General features: G+C 40.7%; 1 protein-coding gene across 4 annotated transcripts in view; it reads left to right on the forward strand.

Annotated features, from left to right (window-relative positions):
* The window catches only part of LOC121681596 (two pore calcium channel protein 2-like), a 225,836-nt gene that overhangs the window by 39,934 nt on the left and 166,380 nt on the right, over window positions 1-19,522 (forward strand). For all 4 annotated transcript variants that reach the window (XR_006022199.1, XM_042061418.1, XM_042061417.1 and 1 more), the window contains exon 5: window positions 6,755-6,932. Coding sequence is in view for 3 of the 4 variants with exons in the window: in XM_042061418.1 (XP_041917352.1) it covers window positions 6,755-6,932 (178 nt within the window). In the remaining variant the exon portion in view is untranslated. The remainder of the gene's footprint in view (window positions 1-6,754; window positions 6,933-19,522) is intronic.

The raw sequence follows: 19,522 nt of genomic DNA on the forward strand, positions 1-19,522 counted from the left end.
ATTTGAGTTACATTTTTTGTAGATTAATACAGGTATTCACTACAAAATGTGAAAATTACAATATTATACCTATTACTCAATTGTCAGGACATTAAGATAACTTTAAAGTCATTTTTCTCAGTTTCACACTCTGGTGAGTTAAGGTCTTTTGCCTTAGTAGGGCAGAGTAGTCCAGTTTCAGAGTGACGAGTTTGTGGCCAAAAAAGTGCCCGAAATATCGGTTTCCATGTGTATGTGCTGGATGGTGTGCTTCCTTTATGAAAGTAAGTGTTTTATAGAGTTACAGACATAATGAGTCATGTTGTAGTGGTCAACATAAATGTGCCCCTTCTGTTATTATGCTAAGCGGAGAAGCATGCTAAGCAGAGATTTAGTATCTTTAATTTCTTGTGTGGCTAGCTATAGGGAGGAGATGTATGTTGCTAATTGGGATTTATGTTGTTTAGCGTAATGCCATGGTCATTTGATATGAGATGCTTGCACTCGTAACTTCGTCACTTGTAACTTTAGGACTGCTATTTGTTTTTACTAACAGTAATTCACGAAGCACTTTAGCCCTAAAAGTAGCACCTAAGTCTGTGACAGCTTAAAAGAAGTCGCGAGGACTCCTAACGCGATGTTTTGAAATGCGTCTACTATGGTCTACAGGAGCTTCCAATGGAGAGGGAACAATTTTGCATTGTAGGCATAACTAAGGGATGCAATAACACCACCAACCAAACAACCAAAACTAGCCTACTCATTGTCAACATGTACATTAAATGTAACGTTATTGTGAATCAAATTAAAATGTTTTCTTTGCAAACGTAGGCATAGGCATATGGTGACAGATTAATTTAATAATGTTGCTGTGTGAATCACGGTAAGCGCGAATGAAGTGGCCACTTCTTAATGGGACCCACTGTATGGAAGTGGGCTAAGTAAAATAACCAAAGATCTGAGCTGTGTTGCATACATGCAATGTGAGGCAAAGTATAGAAAGGTGATGAAATATACAGAGACAGGTCAAGAAATATAGTGCAATGTAGACAGTAGTATACAGTTGATTTACAGATCAACAGGTGTCCTTTATTCTGAGATACATCTGAGATAGGCTACATCAATAGGCTCTCAAAACAACCCCAGGCTCAAAAAACAATCCGAAACAGACATAAGGTCTTTATAGAGCAAATCCATATAAATTATTTGTCAAATAAACCAGTAAAACATAATTTGTGGGATGGAATATATAACATTCACACTCATAGCTCATATTTTTTTAAATAAATCAGTGAAAAAGTATCCTGACAAACAAGCAGCTTTTTAATGCCTTGGTCATATTTCATAATTTCAGTTCTTCTGTAGGTTACCTGATAGCCCAGTTTGAGAGGTGCAAGACGCGTGACATTAGATAGATAGATAGATAGATAGATAGATACTTTATTGATCCCCAGGGGAAATTCAAGAATTATTATTTATTTTTTATTTTTTATTTAATTTTTAATTTTAATTATTAATATATTTATTATTTATTTTTGCAGCCAATCACTGCTGTGATTTGATCTCAGTCATAGAAGCTAAATTCGAAGGCAGAGCTTTTGAGATATTACCACTGCTCCAACACTGAAAGGCAGTGTTACAATGCCTGGATCAAGCCAGGTTCAGCATAGCGTATGCCACTGTCTGCTCACGTTGGTGACCGGACCGGGCAAGCACACTTTCGCTAGCTTGACGAGCCAGACCCACATTAAAATGTAGGGTCTGGGCACTCACCGTTCGCAGTGCTCAGTCCGAGGGGTGGGATAATCAGTTGTCTTTCAAATTCCCTCTGCACGCAATAGGACAACGGCAGCGCTATGAGTCCCATGCATTTCCCACCAGCAGAGCTAGTTGGCTAGTTCAAACGTTTGCCAACTTAATAAAAACTTAACTCGTGTCACACTGTTCGCCAGCAGCAACATCCATCTTATTTGTTTTCAAGTAGCAGGGAATTCAAGCCAAACCGTTGCAACTCTGCCATCAATCATTACGTTAAGCCCACCTAACGACTATAAATACACGATTTCATTGGCCTGATTAAGTTTCGATTTCTGGAGCTCACAAGCCAATGGAGAGTTGCTAGACTAGCCCTGGCAGCAAATGTAATTTCCTGCCGCTAGGGGCGCGTCTAGATTTCTAGGCTACACTTTCGCAGTTCCCGCTGTAAATGCAGTCTAGTTGTAATTGCATTACTTGATTTACAAAAATACTTTGTTACATGCTCGTTACCACTAAAAGTAGTGGAATTACAGTAACGTGTTACTTTGTAACGCATTACTCCCAACACTGGTTGCTACACACTTATTACTCTTTGATACAGTGGTATAAACCCATTAAAATGAAGTGTACCAGTTAAGTACTTACATGTGATTACAAGTAATTAACTGGTACACTTAATAGGTTTATTCCACTGTATCAAAGAGTAACAAGGTTGTAGCAGCACAGCTATTACATGTACACTGAAGACAATGAGACCTTGACTGGAGCTAAGAATGGTTTGGATATCAAATTTATCATAACCAGATTTACCCCATCCAGCAGGTCTCAGGTCAGCTCTTTGCCTCTGAAAATGTAGGCAAATTGGCAAAAAGTTTTGAAAAAGCACTCAGTATTACAATGTAACAACTATATGTAGGTACCCACAAATACATAATGCAAGTACAATGATAGTACCTGATAGTACATGTTGTTACACAGGTTGTACCACTGTACCTAATTAGGTAGGTACACTGTAACAGCGACACATTAAAATAAAGTGTTACCCAACATGGTAACTAAAAGTCCTAAGAAATCCTAGTAAAATATGGAAATATGTTTAATTCTCATCAATCCAAGATGTGTGCCAGTATAAGGCCAGGCAACAATACACCCCTATGGGACTATTTTCCCCCTTTATGTCTATCAAAATAAAACTTTATACAATGAAAGTATCCATGAAAAGTACATTGTTTTGTATTACAAGTTTCTTTAAAAATGAATTTGAATATGCAAATGAGCTATACACTAATCGAATATAGGCTATCCAAAATATACCTGCATAGGCTTAATTTTTTCCTTTATAGGCTTAATTTTTTCCTTTACTCCTACCACAATAGAACTTTACACAATAAAAGTCTACGTGAAAAGTAAAACAGTTTGTATTAGAAGTTTGAAGGAACATGCCACCCAATGTCAGTAGTAATATATGTTCTTACCTTAACTTTCACGAGTTGAGTCATACCTCTCCCGTGTCGGTATGTGCACTCAAACGCTCTGGTGTGCGGCGCGACTGTGTTAGCATGTTGCTATGCTAGCGGGCTCAGACGTAGCCAGACGTAGAAGTAATCAAAAACATCCACGTTTTCCCGACTTAAATACAGTTGCACGAGTAGTTGATAAAAATGTCTACGGTCACACAACATGAAATGTGGCGATTTTCCAAGCGAATAAACAGTGTTTATTCAATGTATGGCGCAATAGCACTGGGAGGGGTAGACATACAGCAGTGTTTCTCAAACTTTTTTTCTGGGGACCCACTTTTTAAAAATGACAGACTATCGCGACCCAACTCGTGACTGTGGTAGTTAACAAACTAGATCAGTGGTTCTCAAACTTTTTCTTTCATTCCCCACTTTGATCAAGGGGGCATTCTCGAGCCCCACCTGTCCCTCATCGCTCTAAGAAAGTTGTAGGTCAAGCTTAAAATTGTCAAATTTATGGAAATAATGAAAGTTCTAAATATATCCTCTTCAACAGAGTTAAAATCAGCTGGTGCTGCAGATATAATAATAAATAAATACATAACACACATATTTCTGTTTCCCAGCAACATATTAGGAAGCATAGGCCATTGTACAGCATTGTACAATATATTCAATGAAATGCCAACATGCTGCATTAAATGGATCCATAATCCAGTCATACTGAGCACTGCTGGTTGGGAAATATTTTTGAAATAAACTTTGCAGGGATGTGATGTAGGCCTACTGTTTAATACATGGGATCACAAGAGTGCCTCCCAATCAGACGTTTCCTCATTCCTTGATTTCGCTCAGAAATCTCAAAGGCATAATACTGTCGCGATCGAGGCGCCTGTCCCATACTCAAGTTTTTTTGGTGGTAATCTTATTTATCAGCTTCGTCAAGAAATGTTCATTAGTGAACGTGCTTGCAGATTCAAGCATGCGCTCTTCCTCCAAGAAGAGGCGACTCGGAGCTCAAACACGCGCAACAGCACTTTACCTCGGGAAAGCCACCTTGCCTCACTGTGAAACAGTACAGCCTTTTGGTCAGCTACCATCTCTTCGCAAAGTGCGGAGAATATGATATTTGTGTAATAATGTGATATTTGCTACCAACGCCGCTCTCACTCGTGCCATATTGCTTAATATAATCATCACATTGTTCAATGACTCTGACAAAAATCACAACAGTGCAGTGCACACACACACACACACACACACACACACACACACACACACACACACAGTGCATTGTAGCTTACAGTGGGTCCCAGTTAAAAATTGACACTTCATTCACGATCATGGTGAATGGTGAAATGTAAGTACAACTGCAGCCGCTTGCAGCAACAGCAACCAGTGTAGGCTACAGTCCTACCCAATAGGCCTACTCGAAGCAGATAGCGTTGTCTGACGGTCGAGTGGGTTAATGCAGTGTTTCTCAAACTTTTTCAGATGGAGGACCACTTAACCAATAAAAAATGCATGGACCACCTAGCTAAAAAAAAATAGATTAGACCTACTTCAACAGTATATCAGCACAATAGGCCTACTCACTGAACCACCTTGCTTATTGTATTTTCACTTTGCTTATTGTGTCAGAGGATTCATATGATTTAAACTGGCATATCTTACATAGACAGTGTTGCAGAACTGTTTGGATTTACATACAAGTTGGTTCAATATTGCAAACAACTCATCTATATCATATTTTACCACGTCTGCTCGCGGACCACTTGGGATAGCTTGCGGACCACCAGTGGTCCCCGGACCACACTTTGAGAAACACTGGGTTAATGCACGTATTTCCAGAACAGGTCTGCAACTTTCAGGCAGTTCTGAGTTCGAATCTAGGCAGGAGCAGAGCCATATAAAGGCCTAGGCCTATTGTTATCATTTTTTGCAAGGTGTTGCTCCTGGCAATACTTGTTTATAAGACGTTTGGTGATTAATCGATAGCTGTTTTTGGGACGAACTCAATGCTCTTGTTGCTTGCAGTTTGTTAAATAAAGCGATGCAGATTACATTATTTATTTCTGATTAATTGCGTCTTTTGATGTATTTTGCAACATTTGCTTGTTAGGCTGGGCTACTGTCAATGTCCTGTACAGGTCAATGTTCAACAATTGCTGGTGTAGGCCTAGGCTATTAATCAATTAGGGACTGTTCGTTATTTATTTAATTAGGGGACCACCGGAGGAGTTTTGGGAGCGTTAGTCAAAAAAGACGTGACCCTCCCTCGCCAGCAAGAATTTTTTCTATGACCCTCCAAAGTGATTGAGAAAAAACGCATGACCCTCCCCAGTCCCAACAATTTATTGATGCCTTAGGCTACTGGGTCAATTTGGGAGCTTGCATGCTACGACTCCTTCTTTGAAATGCCTTGAAAAGGCTGTCGTTTGCACAATTTCACAAATAATCACCGGGACCGAAACAAACCTGTCCACTTTTCCCGGGTTTATCGCGTATTTTAACTTTTTCCTCGCTGTCTTAGGAGGAGCTGCAGGGCCGTCGCAAGGGGATGCGAGGCCCTGTGCGAACTTGACAGATGCAAGGCCCTTTTCACTTACGTGCATGAAATCATGCGATAGCTTACTTTACACACAGGGGGAATTAATTGGGCATGAATCATTGTGCTGAACGGTATTTGTCAATGAGCAGAAACACACACGACATTCAAACTATTGATAAGATGTACTGGTCTGTATCTATAGGCTAACATTGGACAAATAAATGACACTGACTCGCCATATCCTGACTCAGGAAAAAAAACATTTTCTTGCTTTGCCGCAAACTCAGCAATGAAATCATAGGCCAGTTTGCAGGTAGCCTAACGTCTTTTTCATAGAAGGGAGAGCCCAGTCTCTCCTGTGACATGGAGGTGCGCAAATAGTTTTTAATAGCCTGTTCAACTTCGAAAAGCTTCGTTCACCCGATGCCAGTCACTGATCGCAATTTCAGAAAAAGTTCGGAAAGCTTCATCTTTTTAAGTTTTAAGTGCCTTCATTTGGTTGCAATGAATGAGGATAATTGCTTTTTTTTGCATTATTTTGAATATGACTCGCTCCAGTCTCAACAGCACGTACTTTTTCCACACACTAAGTTCTAACGCACATACTGTAGGCCTATCCCCTCTCGCTTTCTCTCTCTCCATCCCTGCACACGGTGCTCTCTTAAAGGAGCTGCACCATTTTACAACAATTGCATTTACATTTTCATATTAGAATGTTTTGTCAAGTGTAAGCTTAAACTACCGTGATCAATTAAAGTTCCCGTGCCCCCGCTGCGTCATGGAAGCAGTAAGTCAGTCGCATCAAAAATAGTAGTGGCACCCAAGTGACACCTTGTGGTTGTTTGTGTCAACTGCAGTTTGTGCCATTTCTGCTGAGAAAATGGGGTGCGTGATTCATGAAGGAACCCGTCCAAACTTAACGGGGACCCACTGTATCATTTAAATGTTAAAGCAGCATACTTTGCTTTTTTCAAACTTAGCATTTGTCTGTGTTAATGCTGTGAAGGGGTCTAGGTACCACCATAGCAGTCATCCTTGGTCTGGCCTTTTTTGAGAGGCCCTCTTCCTGGTCCCATACATCTGATCCACGACATCGGCCCTCACCTTGGGAGCCAGCTTGTGGCCTGACTGAGAGCATAGAGATGGTGTGCCTCTGCATCTTTGTTGTGGATTTTGCTGTGAAGGTAATTCCAAATATTTAGTATTTATGGTACCAGAATATAACCAGTTAATAGAGTGAATGTATGAAATATATGACATAATAATGTTTAATATATGTTTAATATATGAAAACATTTTTATATGATAACCTGTCCAGACTTGCTTTGACTTTTTTAACCATTATAGTTCAGATAAGTCCATGAAGACAGATGAATAGGGTAGCATTTTAATTAATAGATTATTACAAAAAAACTGTTGATTATTTACTCAGACATTTTTTTGTATTGCACAAATATGTTATGGTTACATGTGCAAATGAGGTATAATCTAACTATTTGCCAGTTTTTCACAACAGAAATCTGAACATTGGATAAAGCCTGGTTCAACATTTTTTTACATCTATTTTTAAGATTTCATAAATCAGAGAGTAATATTTTAGGAAGAAAATGTTAATCAATGGAAAATATAAATCAAAGTGCATCCAAATTCACACCTATTCTTCTCTGTTGAATTGCTCACAGAGCATTCATCACGCAGCTATCGCACATCATTTAAAACTGTGCAATGTCATCTTTCAAACAGTGCTAGTGGATAAAGTCACACGGAAAAAAAATACTTTGAGTTTACATGAAATAATAATTAATAATATTTTCATTCTACAGACAGCCTGTCTCTGTCTCCACACCCATTCTTCTCGGAGGAGTATCTCACAAACTGTTCAGTCAACACAACAAACCATATATCAAAATAAACAGCGGACTTTAGTGAATACACAGATATAAAGCATTCCTCTGTACAACTAGCCGTTCTTGAGTTTGGAAATTGCAGCAAATTTCTACATTGCCTTCAACTGTGGACTGAAAATCCTTTTTTCAAAATATTGGGTTTTTTATGCTTTTAATCTGATAGGACAGTGAAGAGAGTGTAAGGAAGCGAATGGGAGAGAGAGATGGGGTGGGATTGGGAAATGACCAGGGTCCGACTCGAACCTGGGTCCCTGTGGTAGGTAGCCCTCTGGGGCTGGCTTTGGTTGCCTCGCGTCCACTCAATACCCAGATCCCCATCTGGAGTCTTCCATCCAATCAATGATACATTGGATATGGTACACTGGGATTGCAGTGCAAACAATTCAGCTTGCAGCCTGATGGTTTGCTTGTAAGGCATGCATGTGAAAACAGTGGAAAGCACTTTTTTTTTTAAGTATATTTTTTGGGCTTTTTTGCCTTTATTTGGACAGGACAGTGGAGAGTGACAGGAAGCAAGTGGGAGGGAGAAATGGGGTGGGATCGGGAAATGACCGCAGGTCGGATTCAAACCTGGGTCCCCGTGGGCACTCGGACCCATATATGGTACAGGTGCTGTAGCCTGCTGCGCCACAGCACCCCCCAGTGGAAAGCACTTTTAACCCTCTTGTTGTGTTAAAATTTGACCGATTTACAATTTTGTTTTTATTAAAAATATTGTTAATTTAATCTGTCATGAGTCACCATGACTTTGCTCACACAGGACATCTGAATACATGAAGTAAATGTTGATCATTTTCATAACATTTTGGGTGCACCCCCATAACATTTTGTGCACCTTCCCAATCAAAAATGACCATCCATTAGAAATGAATGGGTGAGACTATGGTAAGTGTATAAATGTAGTCCAGGCACACACCCATTGATCAGAAGGACAGTGTATGTGCTTGTGTACATTGTCACAAATACACACACACACACACACACAAACATACTCTCACCCTCACCTTTGTTTCTATGACGGCCACCACAGGAACCTTTCCTCAATAGAATCTTTACCCCACTGAGTTGTGTCAGGTCAATTAGGCTTATATGTGTTAAATAGCAAAAAAGTTGAAAAGTTGATATATTCAAAATAACTTAAAGGGACACCAGGCAACGTTTTCATGTTAATTAATCATCTTCGTAAGTCGGTATATGGTTAAATGACTCATTACGGGGCGAATGAAGGCTCTCTCGCCCGCCCCTACTGCCTGTAGAAAGAATATCCCACTTGCAAGTTCGGTGTATCCTACCCGCCGACCGAAGCAGGATCAGTTTACAGCACAGCGGTAGGCTAACGAAACGCTAGAGATTGTTGCAAACGTGTGTATAATGGCAGAGCCGGCGAAGAAGCAGCGAAAACCACTGACGGAAGACGCAAAGAAAAGGAAAAGAGCTTCAGACCGAGCGAGGGGGAGTTTCGTAGAGAAAAAGCATCAGGCTTGCCTGGTGTCCCTTTAAATTGATACCAAGGTCTATCACAGCATCAGATGATAATTATGTATGTATTTGGATTTATAATAAATCATAAACCAAAATACATGCTCTATATATAGGGCTACCAATTCAGCTGCTTGGGCAGAAAAAGTACCTGGGAGGGAGTGAGATTCAACCTAATCAAATTGATTCAGTGATACAGTAAGCCACTTCATACCTCTCCGGACCCCAAACGCTTAGCTGAGCCATCAACAAACAATATTAGGTCATGATTTGACAAAGGTGTTTCAGAAATGTCTGGGTGAGGTTTCACAGCAATCATGTGAATCACCATCATCTGCTGTTGGCAGTAGAGTAGATGGGTTAAGTGTTGTACAACGTGCAAGGATTACATGAGTAAGACTTAATAACACATGCTGATATGACAGGAGACGGGCAGGTGTAAGATGTTATGTTTTTGCTTGTAGAAGCAGTGAGTGTACTTCATGTGGGACATGTACAATGAGTGGATGTAAAAACACAATGTCAGCTAAGCTGAAAGCTAACACTTGCAGCTGCTGCCACATCATTCCTTTCACTACTGGATCTAGGTAGAGCTAGATAGATACTTTATTGATCCCCAAGGGGGTCTAATTGCTTAGATACATAAGCCACTGGTCTGTGCTGACCACCATGCTGTTAACACCCCTGACATGTACCCTGCTTTTTCACACATAAAACAAATGGAATATTAAGTCATAGTTAGGCAACCCACGAGCTGAAGCTGACACTAATGCTTGTTGTAGATCTATAAAGGCTTTATCACAATTGTCAGTCTAAGTCAGATTGTCAGGCAAGTTTTTACATGTATTTGCACATGCCAACCAACCACCGCCCATGCCCCACCCCCCCCGCGCTGGGACCCCCAAAACCCAAAAAATGCAGTTTTTTTCGAAATAACTACCTGAACCGTGGCACCGAGGTGGTGGTATGTTGGTCTCAAGGGCCCACATCAACCTAGCCCATAATCCCTCATTTGTGATTTGCACCCCCCCCCGGTATAAAATGAAAATGCAATATCATTCTGCTTTTATCGCCCCTATCTTCAGTTAAGATGTTCAGAACCAAATTTTATGTGTATGATTAACCTGACATTATCTGGGGGTATGCCAAGTTTCGTAGAATTTCATCCATGGGGGGGGGGGTCTAAAAAAAATTTAAGTTGTGTACATTTAGTGACTGTACACTCATTGGCCTGTAGATGGTGGTGTTGAGCGAAGGGTTGCTGGAAGACACGCACTCTTTCTCACAAACATACATACATCAACACACACACGCACATACACATAGATAGATAGATAGATAGATAGATAGATAGATAGATAGATAGATACTTTATTGATCCCCAAGGGGAAATTCAAGGTCTCAGTAGCATACAGACATCACACACAACATGCACTTGCAGCAGAAATAGTAAATATAAGTATAAACATATAACAAAACTCCACTGTACAATAGAGACAGTAGAATATAAGAAAAACTAACAAGACTAAATACTAAATATACTATATAAATTAAATTAAAAAATCCACAGTGTGCTTGAGGGTGATCAAGCATGAGACGCTTGCAGTGACAGAGCCGGGACTGGCCTGTAGTTCTGAGGTGCTCAAGAGAGTGAGTGTCATGGTGAAGGTGCAAAAAGTAGTCCAACAGTTGTCCTGTAGTTCTGTGTGCATGGTAAGGTGCTCAAGAGAGTGAGTGTCATGGTGAAGGTGCAAAAAGTAGTCCAACAGTAGTCCAACAGACAACAGACAACATGCACACATACACACACACACGCATGCACACACACATCCACAGGCACAGACACACGCATCCACATACACAAACACACTCAAACACACACACACACACACACACACACACACACACATGTACACACGCACACATACACACACAGACAGAAACACACACATGCACACACACACATCCACATACACACAGATACGCACACACACAAACACACACATGCACGCACACATACACACGCATACACACACAGGCACACACATACTATCGGTATGATTATCAGTAGGATTAAAGGAAAACCGAATATTCATCATCATTTAGGCTGCATTTCCAGTATTGGCGTTACATAGTTTGTCCACTAGATGGCACACGTTGCAGTTAGACGTAACTTTGTTGGAAGCAAGGGCGTAGGTTTGGTCTGAGCTTTGGTGGGGACACTACCCACTACCCCCCCCCCCCCACCGAGACAAATGGATGTGGAGATGGGTGCAGAGAATAATTATTAAATCTCTTGAAGTTATTTTTTCTCGCGAACTGTTTATTACTAGTGTTGATGAACTGACCGATGTGTCGGTTAATTAACCTGGTTCGTGTCACTGAGCCGGGAGAATCGAGTGCCAACGTCAATAAACCGACTCAGTGTTACTAACATCATTCGTTTTCACATACAGAGCAACACTGGCTTGATTGGCTGTGCTCGAGTGTTCTCGTCGCTACTCTTTCATCTTATCGCGTATTAGCGCCTCTACTGGAGTGGTAGTATAATCAGTCAAACTATGATGAGCCTGTATGGCTCTGGGACTCATAACCGTGGCTGCCAAACGAGTCAAACAGTTCGCTAGATTCTCCGGGCCTCGTAACCGTGGCTGCCACACGAGTCAAACCGTTCGCTAGGTTCTCGGTAATCCAGTAATCAACCGATCACATAAGCCTTTCTAGTGCAAACTAGATGATTATGTTCATTGAAATGTTATCGATGGGAAAGTATTATATCACATAGGCCTACCTACAAATACACATAGGCCTAATGTTATCTTGGTAGTTACGTTAAATAAATGCTTAGAAGTGAATGACTGTAGGCTGCAGGCTGTCACAAGGAGACTGAGTGAGACCGAATGTAACCGTGCAACCGCTGTTTAAAATATCCATTTAAATTGTAGCCTAATATAATGCACTGTTGTGCATTTTAAATCAGAAATAAGAATGTGAGGAGGTTGCTATTAACTTTAAAGATTGCATCTACAATCGAAACTATCTACATGCAAATTGAATGGCCTTATGTCCGGTCTATGGATGTCTGCTTTAGTTGACAGCACGGTCACTAGATTTTAATCGGTAAAGTTGAGGAGCTGGTATCTGTTAATGTTAGTGCAAATAGGCGGATTCATGTCCCTTGTAGTTTGCAACTGCGAGGTACATGGCAGGCGCCCCCACAGAACGGTTTCATTTTGAGAGGTAGATATCCATGCTCTGGCACCCCCTCTGCGATGCGTTCGTCCTCCAGTTTCATGCGTCAGTTTCATGAGCTTTTATGACAAAACCGTGACTGTGGTAGTTAGCAAACTACATCCTAATAGGAAACTGACAAATGGTGTAGGCCTATAACACAACATAAATTGTACTGGCGACCCAAATAAAATCTCCTACGACTTGTTTTCAGTGCATCATAGATGATTGTGTTCATGGCCATTCACATATCGATGGGGAAGTTCATCACATAGCCTACATAACACGTCATGTTATCTTTGTAGTTATAAAGTTAAATGTTAGAGAGGTGAATGTTGCTGGCTTCATAGTAGGTTCACAAAGTGACCGCGCACCAGGCTACTGAACGAGACCGTAACCGAGAGTATGAGTCTAATCAAACAGGTGTTATCGCAAGTTTGAGTTATCAACCGATCGCAGAAACCTATTTATTTTTCGTGCATCTTAGGTGATTGTGTAGCCTACATAGACATTCATAGGCTACATTACCGATAGATATAAAATACAAATACAAATAAACGTCATGTTATCTTTGTAGTTATGTTAAATGAAATGTTTGTTGGTAGGTAGTGTCGTGGAAAAACCGGTCCACTTCCGAATCCACTGAACAATTTATCACTTAACTACTTACTAATTAGCACTCTGGAACAAAGCGTCCGAAGGAGACAATGCAGACAGGAGATCTCTGAAGACTGTTGATCTTTATTCACCGTATTGCAGTGATAGTCCAGCCTAAACGATGTCCAGACCAGGTGTCAAGCAATAGGGTGATGTGAGAGGTCATCAGCTGGCACCCCCGATGAGATCTGAAATCAAAATGGCTGCGGCCTATCTTTTATACTCCTTAACCTTGAAGTTGGGCCTTCTCGCCTCCCTCAAAAAACACCAGTTGGCCTATCAGCATCCACCAAGGTTACGGATATTGGTGGGACCCCTTGTCATATCATGCATAAAAATTATATGCAAAACTGTCTGATTCTGTTTTTTTCCAGTTACCATTACCTCATCCTCTTGCTCTTGACCGTCTAGGCCCAGTGTCACTGTGCACTCATTCACCCCACTCTTTGACACCTGGTCTGGTCTGCTTAAGATGTGTACAGGCCTTGAAGTCTCATAATAATTGCAGTAATATCAAAGTTTATAAAAAAACATACATGCATCCTTTAAGTAATAGAAATCCACCACAGTAGGCTTTCACGAGGAGACTGTGCACCAGGAGACCGTAACCGTGCTAATGCATGAGTAATCAAATGGGTGTCTACAGTAGGTTCTCGGTAAGTTGAGTTAAGTTGAGTAACTGATCCCAAAAGCCTTTATGTTTCGTGCATCTTAGAATTGTTCATGGAAATTCATAGGCTAAATTACAAAGGGGGAAATATTATATGACATAGGCTATGTTATCTTGGTAGTTAAGTTAAATGTTAGAAGTGAATAGGCTATTGGTAGGTAAGCTCACAAGGAGACCGTGCACAGCTGACTACTGAACAAGACCGAATGTACTGTAACCGTGGCCAGTGCTTGAGTAGTGTCGGTCAATATGAGTCAATATGTCAGCTAATTTCAGAGACATGGAGAGCAGGACATTTGCAGCTTGAGGCTACATGTCTTGGAGCGACTATGGCGGGGGAAGTAATGCGCGATATATACCCCCCTCCCGGGCGCGCAAACCGGTGACCGAATCTATTAACTCGGTAGGCCAACCAACGACTGTCCGGTTGACCCGATTTGCGTAAAAGAGTCGGTTGTCCCATCACTATTTATTACAGCAAATAGTGGCTAGCTAGTACCGTTTAAAAGCTGAGAAAAGGCTCTTTCATGTGACACATGTGATGAGTAGCCTACTTCTCGAGGAGTTCAACAGAGAAGAATGGGTGTATTTAGACGCACTTCATATGCCTTGTAGTGAAGTGAAGCTGAAGCGCTGCGCCATGCTGCGCATAGACTGCGGCTCACTGGTAGTTATTATAAGTAACTTCAAATCAGCGCAATTTACCCTTATAGGCTACTGCATGAGAATCTAAAGCGGGTTGGAAAAACAATAGACACTTTCTACAAGGACAACACTGTAGTTTACCGCAGAGAGAGTCTAATAAGGGTAGGATAATTTCCACATGAAATGTAATTCCCATTTCTTCTTGAAGCCGAAATAAATCTCAGAATGTTTATCGGACATGCTTGGTTTTTACTGCAGGTACGTCAGTCTCAATAGCCTTGGACGTAGGTAAAATAATGTTACCATTTAGCATTGGTTTAGTGATGGAGGCCACTTTGATTATTGATGTATTTATAGAAAACCATAAATGCGGTTATAGGCTACCAAGCAAATTGATAACAGCACTGTAATTGTATGTTTCGACATAAATACATAAATTCGTCAAAGTGAATAATTTGTGTCAACTTGGCGCGATGTAGATTTATTAACGCACCCGTGATGATCTACATCTCCATTTAAATGTTTTAGAGCGCACTTTGAGAGATGTATCCAGGACAGGGCTGTACCTACACATATTTGTTGCACGTGCTACAAAAATCCTTCTGTGCGATGGATGATTTACCAACATTACACCGGTCCGATACAGTTTTGCCTATGGCTATACCGTGAGACTGAGACGCTTTTTGTTTGTTTGAAGTGATTTGTTTTATGCGATTAAAAAAAACGTGTGTGTGAAGTATCCAAACAATGATAACACTTTCATTATGGCTGCTTTAGCCACAGACCTTCAGCTACTGTACAGTAGGTCCCATTTAGAAGTGCCCACTTCATTCGCGCTTTCCGTGATTCACGCAGCTGCGTGAAATGTAGCCTATTACTGCTGATATGTAAAACTAATAACTTTTCGCCAAGAGGTGGCAGCTTAAGTCTGCTTGATACTGTAAGCCATTGGTTCCCAAAGGAGATTTTATTTGGGTCGCCAGTATAGCCTAGTGACAATTTATGTTGCACTGTAGGCTTCCCACAAGCCCCACTAACACTTTGCGATTTGTGTCACACGGCCTGGACGTCCCCCTGCCGATTGTCATAGCCAACATGCAAGCCTAGACTTCTCTGCATAGTCTGTTTACATGCTATATTAGCACATTTGCACAACCCCTCCCTCCCACCTGGACTGTGGCCGTACTTGATGCTTAATTATCAATACTTGACCAATGGCTGTAACCCTTTTACCTCAACCTATTCTTGCATTGACATAGTTTTGTTATATTATCTTGTCTACATTATACATTATTCTCTTATATGTCCAAATTATTATCCCCACCCTTTCAACTGTTTATTGCATCTTGCTTGTGTCTGTTGAGGGGTCCACGACCATGGCATCCTTGACAGGGACAACAAGGAAGCGATCATCCTCAGCTGCACTGAATTAAGCACACTATGTTGATATTTGTTATTTGATTAGTTTATATAGTATATTTAGTATTTCAGTATCATGTTTATCTTCTACTGTCTCTATTGTACAGTGGAGTTTTTTTTGTATATTACTTTTTCTGCTGTAAGTGCATGTTGTGTGTGATGTCTGTATGCTACTGAGACCTTGAATTTCCCCTTGGGGATCAATAAAGTATCTATCTATCTATCTATCTATCTATCTATCTATCTATCTATCTATCTATCTATCTATCTATCTATCTATCTATCTATCTACCTACCTACCTACCTATCTATCTATCTACCTATCTACCTACAGTGGGCATCGCTTTCAAATGGCCACTTCAGTCGCGCATTACGAGGCGTGAAGCTTTAGTACCACTTTCAGCCATTGTGCGTCGCTCTGCCAATGTACATCGCTCTGTCAGTAGCCTGACTGCCGCCCCTTCTGAAAAAGCAGGAGGCTAGGCTACCTTTAAACGTAATTGTTACCGAGAGGAATCCCAGCCTACGAATTCAATAACAAAATAAATCGTAATTAAACATTACCTCGATTAAGGCTACTTGGGTATGGCTTAAGGCTTGACTACACGGTGGTAGCGAAAATCGAAATCTGCTTTTGATAGCCTACCGGTGCCGCTCCACAAAACGCTAAAATATCTTAATTTGCTGTCTATGTTATTGTCAGTGTTGGGGGTAATGCAACTACGCAAATCAAAACAGTGTCTTAATTTGCCCTACTTCTTGACTGCAATGTAGTCAATTGACTGCTTGACATGTCATTTTTATTTTTCTGTACAATAAACAAATACATCTGCTTTATGCCGCAGAATTACATTCATATTTGGCTGACTGCAGACGCGCCACTTCCCTCCCCATATTCCAAGATTAAGATAGTATGAAGTGCTTTTTGTATAGGCTATCATAAAAAATTCGTTAAAACGAATAGCTATTTGCAATTTGACAAAACACTGTCCTCATTTTGCGAATGCGAGGACGATATGAGCCTGTTGCATTTAGTTAGATGTCCGAGTCATGCATAATGTTTGAAAACCACTGGCTCGTAATCACAGTAATTTAACACACGACAGTTGGATAACCTACTTCATCATGTCCCCATGCCTACATTTTTGTGAGTAGCATAGAGATCGTTAAAAACAATAAAGTATGGCTCTCCGTTTGGGACATCGAAAACTTATATTTTTAATAGACTACCGTCGAAGATGCTGACTTGCAAAAGCCTCGGGATAACACGTTATCTCCACTATCATCAGTCATGCCCCTTGATCAAAGTGGGGAATGAAATAAAAGTTTGAGAACCACTGGCTCAACAAGTTACCTGCAGTCCAGAACACAGAATCTGTTGCAATATTCTGATGATCAGTGATGATATCGGCAAATGTTTGTTTTCCAAAGTAAGAATTTCACTTCACCATGCACCTTCGAAAATGAATAGCTCATTATACTTGTTACTGTTAAACGTAGGCCTACCTGGTATCATTACAAACATTATTTTGTGTCCTAAAAACTGGCATATTTTATGGCATTGTGTCATGTAAGTTCGTTGCAAAATCTAGAGAAATGTGTGAGGTGGTCAGCGGGGGACAATTGAGACACACATTGGATTGTGTTATTACTTGAACATTCCACTATCCACAGCTGTGGTAGGTCTATTGGGGGCAGGAGGATTACTGTTAGCGCAGGCTTTATATACAATTCTTCAACAGAAGGCCTCGAATGTTGTCTTGTTTGTGGAGCGCTTTGCTTCGCTTCTGTAATCTCGGCTTCATTGAAAATGAGGGCTTCCCTCAATGACCCTCCGAGAATAAATAAAGGTTGAATGAATGAATGAATAAATGAATGCAGGCTTGCCCAAAATTAAAAAAATATTAAAAAATAGTTCCCTCGCAATTGGCTACGCATTTCAAAACATCGCAACGTAAAATGCCACAAAAAAGCTGTTTATGAATAGGTCTTAGTGAGTTAGGAGTCCTCTCGACTTAAGCTGTCTCAGACTTAGGTGCTACTTTTAGGTCTAGAATGCTTCGTGAATTACTTTTTGTGAAAAAATTAGGAGTCCTAAAGTTAGGAGAGACACGCCCATTATTTTTAGGAGTTGCTCCTAAATTCGCCAGTTAGGAGCTACTTTTAGCCTTAAAATTCTTTGTGAATACGGCCCCTGAATAAAAAGGCCTAGCCTAAATGAATTAAGGCAAAACAAATAGCCTAGTAGCCTAATGAAACATACGGATTGATGTAGTATCTTTGTAACATTATTAAATTATTCTGTTACTAAGAATTCTGTTATTATTGTGAATCAAATTAAAATGTTCTCTTATCGCCTACGTTGGCAAAAGAGAACATTTTAATTTGATTCACAATAATGTTACATTTAATTTACATGTTGACAATGATTAGCCTAGTTTTGGTTGTTGTTGGCGACGTTATTGCATGTTAGTTATGCCTACAATGCAAAATTGCTTCCTCACGATTGGAAGCTCCTGTAGCTGCATAGGATTTCAAAACACTGCAAAATGCCGCAGGTTTGTGAATAGGTCTGTGAGTAAGGAGTCCTCTTGACTTCTTTTAAGCTGTCAGAGGTGGGAAGGTGTGATTTGTTGGGGGCAGGGACGGATTAACTGGGCACAAATGTCTGATGGCCCCCCTTCCCCTCAGCCAACGTGAATCGGGTGGTTAGTTAATAGGCCTATCGTGAAGATTTTTCCTGCCATCTAAGGCACGAGCGCATCTGTGAGGCCAAGCCTCACCAAGTAGCTTGTTTGTTTACAACTAACATTCCATTTAATTAAACTGCTTTATAGGCTATGCCGAAATAGTTTTCAACATTTTGAATATTAGTGTCGGGTGAATTGAAGCCTTAAAGTAGCCTTATGGCTGAAATCTGCTTGGGATCCCCCCCGTCAAGCAATATAACCATACAAACGCGCTTCCTGCACTCATTGTTTCAAAAGGAGTAATTTTGGCTTTGTCAGAACTGAAGAGCTGTGGACGGCACGGCATGGTATGCCAAATTAAAATAAATTAACGCAACACAACACAGACCCTGCTTCTCTCGTGTCAATCACTGACATGAACTTAACACAGAACCCGCTTCTCTCACGGCAGTCACTGACAGTAACCTAGAATAAATGCATGGGGAAAAACACTTCCCCATGACAAAGACATCGTAAAACACTGAAAGTTAATATTTTGTCACTAGCAACATAGCCTACATCTGTCCTTTGTCAAATGTATTATGTTCCAAGTAGCCTATGAGTAATTCTGCTTCATAAAGTTGAACAAATACATTTGCTTATTTCACAGAAAAATATAAATAGCCAGTTAGGGTCTACAGTGCAGAGTTGGTAAGTTATGGTAGGCCAACTTGCAGTGAACATACAAACAGGGGAAATTCTTTCTCTTGTAGCTGAGTAGCCTCAGGTGCGCACGTAGACATAAGGCCGAACATGCAAGCGCCAATGAAGCGTGCTTTCACGACAATCACGCCGTTAAACTTAAATAGGTTAACATCACTCTAAGTTCGCCTTCAAGCAAGGAAAACGATGATTTGAAGACATCTGTTTCGTTGGAAGGGCAAGGGGTAGCAACAGGGCAACACAGAGACAGGCCCGATGACAGGGCTGAGTATTAAAATATGGGATATTCTACGGGAAAACATTAAAACGGCAAGACAGCGGGGGAAAGTTAAAATACGTGATACACACGGAAAAAGTTGGCATGCATTGTTTCG

This window comes from Alosa sapidissima, chromosome 14 (assembly GCF_018492685.1).
Source record: "Alosa sapidissima isolate fAloSap1 chromosome 14, fAloSap1.pri, whole genome shotgun sequence".
In the NCBI taxonomy this organism is placed as follows: domain Eukaryota; kingdom Metazoa; phylum Chordata; class Actinopteri; order Clupeiformes; family Clupeidae; genus Alosa; species Alosa sapidissima.